Source organism: Parambassis ranga, chromosome 18 (assembly GCF_900634625.1).
Source record: "Parambassis ranga chromosome 18, fParRan2.1, whole genome shotgun sequence".
NCBI lineage: Eukaryota > Metazoa > Chordata > Actinopteri > Ambassidae > Parambassis > Parambassis ranga.
In genome coordinates this window covers 9,362,653-9,373,390 of record NC_041038.1, presented here as the reverse complement: position 1 = coordinate 9,373,390, position 10,738 = coordinate 9,362,653, and the positions used below count along the sequence as shown (strand labels likewise).

Genomic DNA, 10,738 nt, shown 5'->3' with positions numbered 1-10,738 from the left:
CAAAAAATGAACACAACACACACACACACACACACGACGTCAAAGTGATATTCACTTTAACAAACAAACCTCAGCTTCAGTTAAATCTAGATCACGTGCAGTCAACCCTGAATAAAAGCCCGGCCTCTCCTTTTATTCTGAAAGTTTGACAAACGTACCAGCTGCTCCGCGCGTCCCCGCTGTCCGATAATACGTCTCGTTTCCAAAACTCAACAGCACTCAAGTCTCCCGTAAGAAGGAACAGAAGACGCGTTCTGCCTGAAAACGTCCTCTTTTAAAACTCACTTACCTTAAAGTGTGTGAGTCCAGGTTTACTCCCTGTGTGTGTCTGCTGCTGCGCCTGACAGCCAGCCGCGCCTTGCTTGGGATGCCAAGCCTATAACTTTTCGCGCATGCGCGGAAAAAGGCGCGTTCATGCAGTGAACCGATAAAGGGGCACACATCAGGGCTAAACAAAAACACACACACAGACACACAAACACTTCATGATATGTTTCAAAATGTCGCGTGTGTCCTGGTGATTTGTATTCAAAGGCACATTTAAAATAAAACAGTTAACCGTTAGAATAAACATAAAAACAATCATTGCACCTTTTAAACCAAATGTTGTAAATGTATTAACTATAAATATATTAAAATGAGAATGAGAAAAAAGAAAAATACAAGAAATTTTATGAAACACATAAAAACAATTAAAGGGTTAAATTAGGAAAATGGTAACATGATAAAAAAATATTTCCCCCACACAATGTGATTTTCTATGAGATCCGCCCTAATAAGCAGTCATAAAGTTGCATAAATCTGCACAGCTATCTCTCTTTGGAAGTATTCATGGATTGTAGTGTCCTCAAACAAATCACACGTTTTTCAAAATATTTCAAATCATCCTTTCATATCTAATACAACGCTATTTGTGGGATATGCTCAAATGGATCCTCAGTGAAATTATACGGTCCCTACTCGAGTCAACCATGTGACAAAATGAAAATAAAACACCTATCACAGCAAGTGTGTGAAACGTTGTCTGCTTCAAATTCATATAAAGGTACTTAACTTTCAAATATGACAGACTAGGGCTCCCTGATAGACAAATGCTGGCAAATGAAGACAGATAAAAGTTGAATGAGGCCTTGCTATTTTATCTGAGACCGACGAGGAGGAGGAGCTTTGAAGATATGAAGATATGGATCAGTCTGACGTCTGCAGACACATGCAGAAATGAGAAGCATGAAGAAAAATATGTTGCATGAAGATGACAGGAAAGATGAAGAGTTTACAGTTTTTATTATTTAATTATAAGAAAATTTAAAATGTAACAACACCCAAAAAAAAAAGCACTGGCAATAACACAAATACACACAAAAGGCTAATTTTGGCAGCAGCTGAACTGCTGAGGTCATAAAGGAGGCCTTTAAATCTGACCAGCAGATCAACACAGAACCTCTCGGTAAATGGTGTCAAAGCAACATCAGCACCTTTGTTTTGTTTCATCATTCCCCCTAAACCAGTGATGCTGTCACAAGTCTGTGAGGCAGCCGCTCGAGGACGTCTCAACATAGATGCAGCTTCTGAATCCTGACCGTGACTGTTCTGTTCTCACATCGATCATGTGACTCCGGCTCCTCTCAGACTCCGCCGTCTGGAGTCGAGCTTCACCAAGCAGCGAGTCCCACAGCAGACCTCTGCTCCATAACTGCAGCCAACCCCACAGATACACAAAGGAGTCACTTAAAAAATGTGTGTGTGTGGTCATCTGTGTGTGAACGTGTCAAACCTCGACAGAGATGTGTGTGTTTGGGTATCTCCTGTAGAAGATGGTTCGGAGGTTGAATTCAGGGTTTCCTTCCTCTTTGAAAACTCGCGTTCTGATGGTGTCGCTCTCACATCGCACAACAGCGTAAACATCTGGAGCTGTGGATCATAAAAACAAACAGTGTGTGAAGACAATGAGATGCAATCATAACGAACACACACATGGACTATAAGAGTTAAAGATGCATCGGTTTGGACAGGATCACCGGTTTGTTTGGGAGGGTTGAGTCCAGACGCCCTGCGCAGATGGACTGTGGTCACCACTGTGGGCTGAGGTAGAAAACACTGGAACACAGAGCCTGCCGGCAAGTCCTCCCTCAATTCCCTGCACACACAAAAGAAAAAACGACGACACAAAGGAACAAATGTCAAGGAATGAAAAGGAAAACTATTTTAGAGAAAGAAAATATATGATGGAAAGCTGAAGTGATCCATGCATTCAATGAGCATCAATCTGTGACACAGAAACACCACCATCACACACCTGAGTCTGATGTGAGAGTGGGAGAAGAGGCGTATCAGGAAGCGTCCGGTGGAGCCCGGCAGAAACGTGGTGGGCAGCACAACGTACCGGCCCGGAGCCAGAGTTGCCCTCAATGTCACGCTACGGGAGTCCATGTAGATGGAGCTGGCCGCCTGCTCCACCACACTCTGCACCCGGCTGCAGCGATTCACCTCCACCTGAAGATCACAAAACTTTTAGAGGACTAGAAAGATGTGTGTTCACACTTCGGTTCATGGCCCGCTCACCTTCAGCACCTCAAAGCCGATAGGCAAGTTTTCACCTCCTCCATTTTTCCTCCATATCCTTCTGTCCTCCTGCTGCAGACAGATCAGCACCTCCTCCTCTTTGCCCCGCACCTCAAACATGAACTGAAAAAAAAATCTGGCTCATTTTCAGAATTCTTGTGCTGATTGCGAAGACGTTTTTGCCTGCTCTACCTGTGGATTGTGCAGAAACGTGTCCCTGTGGTTGATGCATCCTCCACACCGACTCCTCTTATCTTTCTGCGCCTCCCAAACTCCATCCACTTCTCCAAAATATTCTTCCTTTATAGCTGTTCTCCCAGGATTGCACCTTCCACTTTTCCCTCCATCCTGCTGACTCTCACCAAGTCGGGCTTCTTTCCGGTTCCCCTGCGGCTGCTTGGTCCCTGCAGTTTTGTTGATTTTGTTGCTCTTACCCAGCGTCAGTGTGTAGTTGGTCTGTTGCACAGTGGGCGGAGGTGAATCAGGGGTTGTTGGAGCTGGAGCCCACTCTCCATAGCAGCACACCTCCCTCCAGTTGGAGTTTGGCCACAGCAGGGTCCTCTCTACCAGTCGGCACACCACCACATCAGTGAAGTAGTGACAGAAGTCCTCAAAATCCATCCTGTGAGTGAGGAGAAAAAATTTAACATTGTCATCTGCATAGAAACAGATATTTAAAACATTACTCATATTTTCATTCAAATAATAAATTCTGATCTACCAGAACTCCCCAACGTCTCGAACAATGAGTCCCATCTTCTCTCTGTCTACACGACTCAGCTGCTGCCACTGCTGTGACCTGCAGGGGGCGCACACGGACAAAAAGTAGACCCGAGAGGGTTCAACTTCTGAGAACATTTATTGGTCCATTGCAGAAGTCCTGCAAACTACAGACATAAGGTAAAAAGTGCCCTCACCCTTGACTCCAGGTGCCCGTCCAGTCCGTTTTCCCCCACGGGTTCCTCATGCGCACCATAAAGAGCCGGGACATCCCGCCTGTCTTCATCAGCTTCTCAGTCAGCCTTACCTTCCTCACTGCTGTGATCCCGTAGGCGTGTCCTCGCACGAGCCCGCAGTCCAACACCGACTCCACCGTCTCCCCCTCTGCAGGCTGAGAAGAATCATCTCATCTTTGTTGACTGAAATACTGAAAACAATCATGATTAAAAAGGCCTACCCTTATGGAGCAAGTGATGAGGGATTTGCACTCATGAACTTTGGCTAGCGTCTGAAATAATGCCCTCCTCCGGTCACTGTGCATGCTGAGAGTTTCACGATCTAGACCGAGAGGCTCAGAGACCCCTCCGGTGAAGTCGATCAGGGCCTCAGCAGTGTTTCCTCCCTCCAAGGCCTCATAGCAGCCATTTAGTCTAAAACGGGAGAGTCATTAAAGGTCTTTGCTTCCATTTACAGGCCGTTATTTACATTGTGTAAATATATTTCTGCTAGTGGCCAAGGTGACACTATGTTGCTAGGCAGTAGCTTATCGCTTGCTGGTGTGTTGTGTGCAGCTAGTGGCTAAAATGGTGACTGTGTGTATTATAGTTTAACCTTTGTCCATCTTCTACTGCAACTCACTTGGCGTAGGCCTTCTCCAGAAGAGCACTCCAAAACTCCCGAGGTGTAGCCGAGCGGCAGAAGAGCAGCACTCCATCCTCGCTGACAGGCAGGCGGTCGTCCACGACAACATCCACCCACCGACCAAAGCGCCAGAAGCGGAAATGGAAGATCCCTGCATACAGGTCAGGATGCTTCGGGTTCCACTCCTGATCCATGTGGTCAGGGATGACCTGAGGAACAGGAGGAGGAGGATGAGAGAGAAGATGAAGTGTGGATTGGGGAGGGGGTGGATGAATGGAAATAGAGTGAAACCTTCTTCCACAGTGATGGCTCAGATGCTAGGCAGGAAATGGCAGCCACCATCCAGCAGTTACCCAGACTACCTTGGTGCAAATCACGGGTGCTGATGCCGTCAACAAACAGGCGTGGGTCCTTACATATATCCTGGAGACATAAAGGATTGACAGAGAACCAAAACAATTAGCTGAAAGTCCCCAAGTTCATCTATATAATATTGATTATATTGTAAAGCAGTTAAAGGACCAAACATATTAATTAAGAGCAGCAGCTAAAATCATCAGAGGGTTTTATGAGGCCTGATCATCAGAGCTGAGGAGACAGATCCTGTGTGGACCTGCTGATCTCTGTTTGGACAGGGTCAGGTAACTGTAGAGGTGCTGATGGAGACACTCTCTCTCTCTCACACACACACACACATACACACTTTCAGTGTACTCATAACTTCTCCGTTGTAACTCTGCGCCGCATATCAACCCTAAGATGATATCATGTTCATAACAAGAGCAGATGAGGCCAACAAGACTGCGAACTCTTTGGTTATGATAAGTTTTGTGTGTCAGCAGTAGAGCGAGGCGACAGATGTCACGCTATCATCATTCACAGCTAAAATTCCTGAAAGGGGCATTAGGAACACAGTACCATGAAACCTTAACTTGAACCTTGAACCTTGAACCTTTGCTGAATCAGCAAATAAGCAGCATTTCACTTTAGGAGCACTAAAGAGTCCATCCTGGGGGGGATTAGGCAGGTTTCTGAGCTCCGTGGGCTCATTGTTTCCTGCAATATAAAGTTCAGCACCTCTATACAAACAGCACAATTAAATATTTGCATTTTTAAGGTCTCTAAAAAATAGTTTTTTATTTTTATTTTATGAGGCATAAATGTGAGGGTTTTAATAATGGGGTTTGGGGATTTAATGGTTAATACAGATAAAATTATATTATATGTCATTCCTCCATCTGCACCACACAATAAATAACTATAACCTTGAATGTAACCTCGCTCAAATTCACTGTTCTTATTTATGTGTGTTATGTGTATCACACCACTATTAAAGTCTGCTTGGTGTGGTGTATCCACAATAAACACCCACACTTACAGACAGATACACCCCTTCACAACACTGAGCTAAAAACACCTGGCTGATGCTTTCTTACACACACACACACACACAGACGTACAGCGGTCCATCAGCAGCCTGCTCCCTGAAGGCTAAAGTTTCACTGCCTGACGCCCGTCTTATAATAGAAAGCTTTAATTACCCCAATCTGTTGAAATGTAGCAGCTACTTCATTTAGAACAGAAGCAGGAGGTATTTTTACAAAAGAACTCTCTGCAGTTGTTTCTACATTTTTAGACTACTCACCCTCGGCCTCTTCCAGGTCAGCCCCGGCGGGGGCTCCCTCTTGTAAAATAAAGACTGCTCGATGGCGGGGAACAGAGGATCCTTGAAGAGTGTGCCTCGACGGCGGCAGGCCCGCCTCAGCTTGTAAAAGCTCTGACCCTGGAAGTCATTTACTCGCTCCGCCATCGTCGTGGAGCCTTCAGGTAAAATGAAAAAGAAGAGGAGAACCAGCACAGATGAATGAGGCACATGGAGAAAAGCTAAATAATCAGATGGGTCAAAGCACATGCTGTGAGAAACTAGAGCCATGCTGTGGTGATGTGGTGTATAGTTACACACCCCACAGTGTGTTCAGTGGAAAATAATTCATATTAATATTTTTTTAAACAAATTTACGGCTGAATTTTGTTTTCTCGGAGTTAGTAACAGGAAGTGTTTTTAATGAATCTCCTCAGATATTATTAAAATTAAACCTCACTTATTTTTAAGTTTAAGCTGCATTAATTAAAGCAAACACATTTTGTTTTTTAAACTGTCACACACAGCTCCTGGCAGACAGAGCTGGGAGTCCTGCTGGGTCACAGTGTGTGTGTGTGTGTGTGTGTGTGTGTTGGAGAGCAGTAAGGTAATGGTATCGTTTTAGTCATCAGTGATATGACCTGCTGGGTTCCCTGAGTCAGCTGTGTGTGTGCGTATGAGAACTGACGTGTGTTTCTGTGTCAGTGAAGTGCAGCCTGTGTGTGTGTGTGTGTACTATCTTTATGAGGACCATGTGAATGAGGATATTTTCTCTTGATTTTAAGGGTTAATGTTATAAATATGTTTAGTAACAGGCTGTATTTACATGAATTGAGTGATGAGTATGGACATTTTTTCAAAACACAAAAAATTACAATAAAATAAACAATAAGTTAAGCTTTAAAAAGTTACACATTGATTTTATGAAATTTGTGTTGCATTTGTAATATAATTACAGACAATTTGAACTGTGCTCTTTTAAAAATAACACACTTTTGGAGAAAAATAGGCCCACATGTTCAGAACCCTTTCTACTGGATGCGAAGGTCATTAATTGGACAGAATTTGAGGCAGAGGTGTAAATAAAGTGAGAGTTACCTTTCAGCGGACGTCCATCGAGTTGCTTCCCTCAGTTGAATCTATGGGCTGGGCGGTGGATTCAAGATCCTGTTAGTCATTTAGGAAAATCCTTCTTTGGGGACCTCTATTCATGTCCTGTCATCAAAATAGGCAGAATGTGTCAGCTGGATATTCTTCTTTGTCCCACAGTCAGCTGTTAAGCCCCTTACTGGCTGTGTCTTCTTCTCTCTTCTGATTGGTCAGTGCATCTTTAAACAACATTTGATTCACTGGTCCTAGATGACAAAAAAAAAGCAGACGTGTGAAAGCTTGGTGTGAGCGCTGCAACCTCTCCTATGACTGGTGTTTCATCCGTGGATACACTTGATGCTTGAATGTGTGTGAGCCTGTGAAACTGTATCTCCTTCTGCACAGACAATGGACAGACCGTAACCACAACACAAGTGACACAACACACAATTACAGCCACGCAACGTCTGGAAGAAGTAAAAAAACTTTTAGTTACTGCAGTTAATCTTGAGTTTAGGACACTTACGATGAACACTTTATCCTCTGACACCATGTGAGCACACTGCTGTACAACATAAACAAATGTGTCTGTAGGAGTGAGCGAGTGTGTGTGTGTGTGTGTGTGTGTGTGTGTGTGTATCACTTACAGCCACATCAGCTCTTCTGTTTGGTGAGTGTGCACGGTCCACCTTCACCTCCTTGTGTCTCATCTCTTGTGCTTTCTGTCCTCATTTTAACATGCCCTATGACTTCTTCTCTTCTTCTTTTCTGTCTTATCTTCTCAGTCCCTTCTCCTCTTCTCTCCTTCTTCTCACTCACAGCCTCCTTCAGTATCTGTTGCTGTCAACTGTGCAGCTCATGACACCTGAGAAACCAAGAGGCCAGCACCTTCTATTTTAACTGCTTCACTGCCAGATATCTTGCCATCTCACACTACTATATATTCAGCCTTAATGGCAAAGAACTATGGCTAAAAGTGACCATTTACACCTGGGTGAGAACAGTCACAGAATAGAATAATAGAGTGTAGCCTACCTGGGTGAGAATAGTCCCATAAAAACAATTCAGCCAGTTATAAACTAATATAAAATAATGTTGTCTATTTGCACCTGAGTGAGAATAGGCATTCAGAATCAATTCAGCAATTTAGTGAGTATGTAACATAACAGCTTGGTGAGAATAGTCTCAATCTTCTGTGTGTCTTCCAAAGACATATCTTCTCGATGTAAATAACAATGACGATGTAAACAGTACAATGCTGCCTTGTCACACACCCAAGTGTAAAAGATCCACATTAGCTATTCTATCCAGGGTGTAAATAGCATTCTTGGCTACTGACACCTGGGTGTTGTTTATGCCATGCTACACACTCAGGTGTAAATAGCAACACTGAGTATTTCCCCCTGGTTGCAAATAGCATTTTGGTAACTAGAACCTAAATGCAAATAGCAAATAGCAAATGCCTTTATTATTTTTTTTTTTTATTTCAAATAGAGCAGCCTCCTATTTTTAACATAAATCCGCTTGCTTCACAAATTATAATGAAAATAAAATTAGAAAATAAAATACTTCAGTATGGGTTTTCTGGCTGTAATTTATATTCTACTATAAGTAGTTTTGTTTCTTTTTTTTATGCCACTACGTAGATAGTGAGTATTTAGTAGACACTACAAATGTCAGAAATGTGTTATTGTTATAAATGTTAGCACGAAAATACACTAAATATTGCGAAAGACCCGGTATTAGCGTTCCCTGCGAGCGTAAATCGTTAAATACAACAGAAATGACCAGAGTTCTGTTAAAACTAAAGAATAATTAAGATGACAAAATATCAAACCTAAACAGAATGAATATATTTACCGATAACTTTAAAGAAAAGTCGTGCATCGCTAAAACTCTTGAAGTAGTTTTCCTCCATCACCTATGTTACCTGGCATCGAAGCATCTGGCATCGACTAGTCGCGTCTGTTTGAGGACACTACGCATGCGCGTTTGTAGTTTTCCTCCAAATATGTTGATGTGGCTGATGTGACAGTAAACTTTAGGTTTTTTTGTTGTTTTTAAAGCAAACACTAGAAATGAAACTTTTTCTTCTCTTTTTGTTTTGGATTTGCGACTTTGTGTCAGCAGATGAAGACGAGAGACTGCCGAATAAATGCGAAGGTAGGACGAAATTCGCTAGCTAGCTGAACTGTTAAAGAAGTATGGGATTTGTTTACAAATGCATATACGCCATTTAGAGGATCAGTCTGTTATCGCTGTATTGTCCACTTACATATAAAATAAGTTTGCGTTCATGTTGTTCGTCAGTGTGTAAGTTCCTGACCGTGGAGCTGCAGGAGGCTCTGCAGAAAACTGGGCGCTCCAAAGAGGTGCTGGAGGTCGGAGAGGTGTTGGACACAGGCAAGAGAAGAAGAAAAATCAAATACAACACCTCGTAAGTGAACGCTGGAAAGCCTGGAGGGGTGAGTGTTGTTTTTTTATATGTGATGCCACCATTAAAAGCTGTTTCTGGACTCAGAGAAACTCGACTGACTGAGGCGATTGACAACATCTGTGAAGGCATCCTGCAATATAATGTCCACGCAGAGAGGCCCGGCAGCCTGCGATACGCTAAGGTGCTCTAAATGCTCCATAAAAAAATGTTTGTTGTGTATTTAAATGCTTTTATCAATCTGATATCTGGCTGGTGTGTGCAGGGCTCCAGTCAGACCATGACCACTCTGAGGAACCTGGTAAACAAAGGGGTTAAAGTGGACCTGGGTCTGCCGTATGAGCTGTGGGACGAACCGTCCGCAGAGGTGTCTAACATGAAAAAACAGGTAGGAAATGTGTGAATAGTTATATTAATTCATCAGCTTTTGACATCAGAACAAACGTCTGTCTGTTTGGTTCAGTGTGAGACGATGCTGGAGGAGTACGAGGAGGTGGTGGAGGATTGGTACTTCCACCATCAGGACCAGAGGCTGGAGAAATTCCTCTGTGAGAATCACGTTCTCAAGACGTCCAACCAAGGTGAGAGAACATTTCTCTCTGTTTTTAAGTCACAATTTAGACAGTCAGCTATTATTTTAATATTTTCTTCTTATTTAAATTAAAGGTTTAAGCCTGCAGAAATATGAACTTTACACACTTCAATCTGAGGATACACTAATGTTTTGTTTTCCCACCGTCACTCAGAATGTCTGGAGGAAGTGTGGAAAGGAGACATGGGGAGAAAAGGAGGGACCAAGGAGGCCCGACGCACAGAAGAGGAGGAGGAGGAGGAGGAGGGAAAGACACATGATGCTGGAGAACTTTGAGATTTCCTCATGTTTTTTTTACTACGACAACATGAAACCTCAGCTTTAGATTTTGACAATGAAACCCAGTATTTTTGTGTTTTTCATATGATAAGTTGTTACAACACATTCTCAGTGTTACAGCTAATGCACGTGTCCTTTTATTATCTATCCTTACATATCAGTATTTTGTACCCCAGTCTGCACTCTTATGTGCAATATGTACAGTTTTTCATGTTGAATAAAGTACTTTTTAGGACACCGTTGGATTCTATAGACACAGGTATGGACCTCTTTGCTCATGCAGACAGCTGTAATTACTTGGGAAAAAAATGTCTCTTACACATTTGTCATGTTGTGTATACGCTGTCAGGGAACCTACCAAACCAATCTGCAGAGAGTTCATCATAAAGACTGAAACCCCCTCTGTGTAAAAGCTGGATCAAAGTTGGCAAATGCTGCCACCTAGTGGTCCAACTCCATTTAAAGACGGAGGTGTGAACAATCGGCTGTCCCACCACCACAGCCCCCCCTGTAGTCTCACAGTCCTTAGACACACCTGACACAGACAGCCAGACCAACA

General features: G+C 43.1%; 2 protein-coding genes across 3 annotated transcripts; one reads left to right on the top strand and one right to left on the bottom strand.

Annotated features, from left to right (window-relative positions):
* Positions 1-1,341: 1,341 nt before the first annotated feature.
* Positions 1,342-7,875, bottom strand: LOC114450776 (calpain-5). 2 transcript variants are annotated; one of them, XM_028429155.1, is made up of 14 exons: positions 7,522-7,875; positions 6,884-7,140; positions 5,789-5,964; positions 4,435-4,566; positions 4,141-4,352; positions 3,740-3,932; positions 3,480-3,673; positions 3,284-3,361; positions 2,755-3,184; positions 2,572-2,685; positions 2,297-2,493; positions 2,019-2,137; positions 1,775-1,911; positions 1,342-1,693 (listed from the first exon to the last, which is right to left on the bottom strand). In XM_028429155.1, the coding sequence occupies exons 3-14, from the start codon at positions 5,951-5,953 to the stop codon at positions 1,517-1,519; spliced, it is 2,148 nt and encodes a 715-aa protein (XP_028284956.1). In that variant the 5' UTR covers positions 5,954-5,964; positions 6,884-7,140; positions 7,522-7,875; the 3' UTR covers positions 1,342-1,516. The 2 variants fall into 2 exon arrangements, with proteins under 2 accessions (XP_028284956.1, XP_028284954.1); XM_028429153.1 differs by having other exon boundaries at positions 2,563-2,685; positions 7,522-7,874.
* Positions 7,876-8,864: 989 nt separating this feature from the next.
* cnpy4 (canopy FGF signaling regulator 4) lies at positions 8,865-10,349 on the top strand. The gene is made up of 6 exons (XM_028429195.1): positions 8,865-9,037; positions 9,185-9,311; positions 9,396-9,492; positions 9,574-9,696; positions 9,772-9,889; positions 10,055-10,349. The coding sequence occupies exons 1-6, from the start codon at positions 8,953-8,955 to the stop codon at positions 10,174-10,176; spliced, it is 672 nt and encodes a 223-aa protein (XP_028284996.1). The 5' UTR covers positions 8,865-8,952; the 3' UTR covers positions 10,177-10,349.
* The last annotated feature ends 389 nt before the right edge of the window (positions 10,350-10,738 follow it).

Coding starts and splice junctions, on each gene's coding strand:
- LOC114450776 (XM_028429153.1), bottom strand. CDS start 5,953: ATGGCGGAGCGAGTAAATGACTTCCAGGGTCAGAGCTTTTACAAGCTG. Junction 4,353..4,434: donor AGCCATCACTGTGGAAGAAG/GTTTCACTCTAT, acceptor CCTGTTCCTCAG/GTCATCCCTGACCACATGGA. Junction 1,694..1,774: donor ACACACACATCTCTGTCGAG/GTTTGACACGTT, acceptor GGTTGGCTGCAG/TTATGGAGCAGAGGTCTGCT.
- cnpy4 (XM_028429195.1), top strand. CDS start 8,953: ATGAAACTTTTTCTTCTCTTTTTGTTTTGGATTTGCGACTTTGTGTCA. Junction 9,312..9,395: donor AAAATCAAATACAACACCTC/GTAAGTGAACGC, acceptor TTCTGGACTCAG/AGAAACTCGACTGACTGAGG. Junction 9,890..10,054: donor TCTCAAGACGTCCAACCAAG/GTGAGAGAACAT, acceptor ACCGTCACTCAG/AATGTCTGGAGGAAGTGTGG.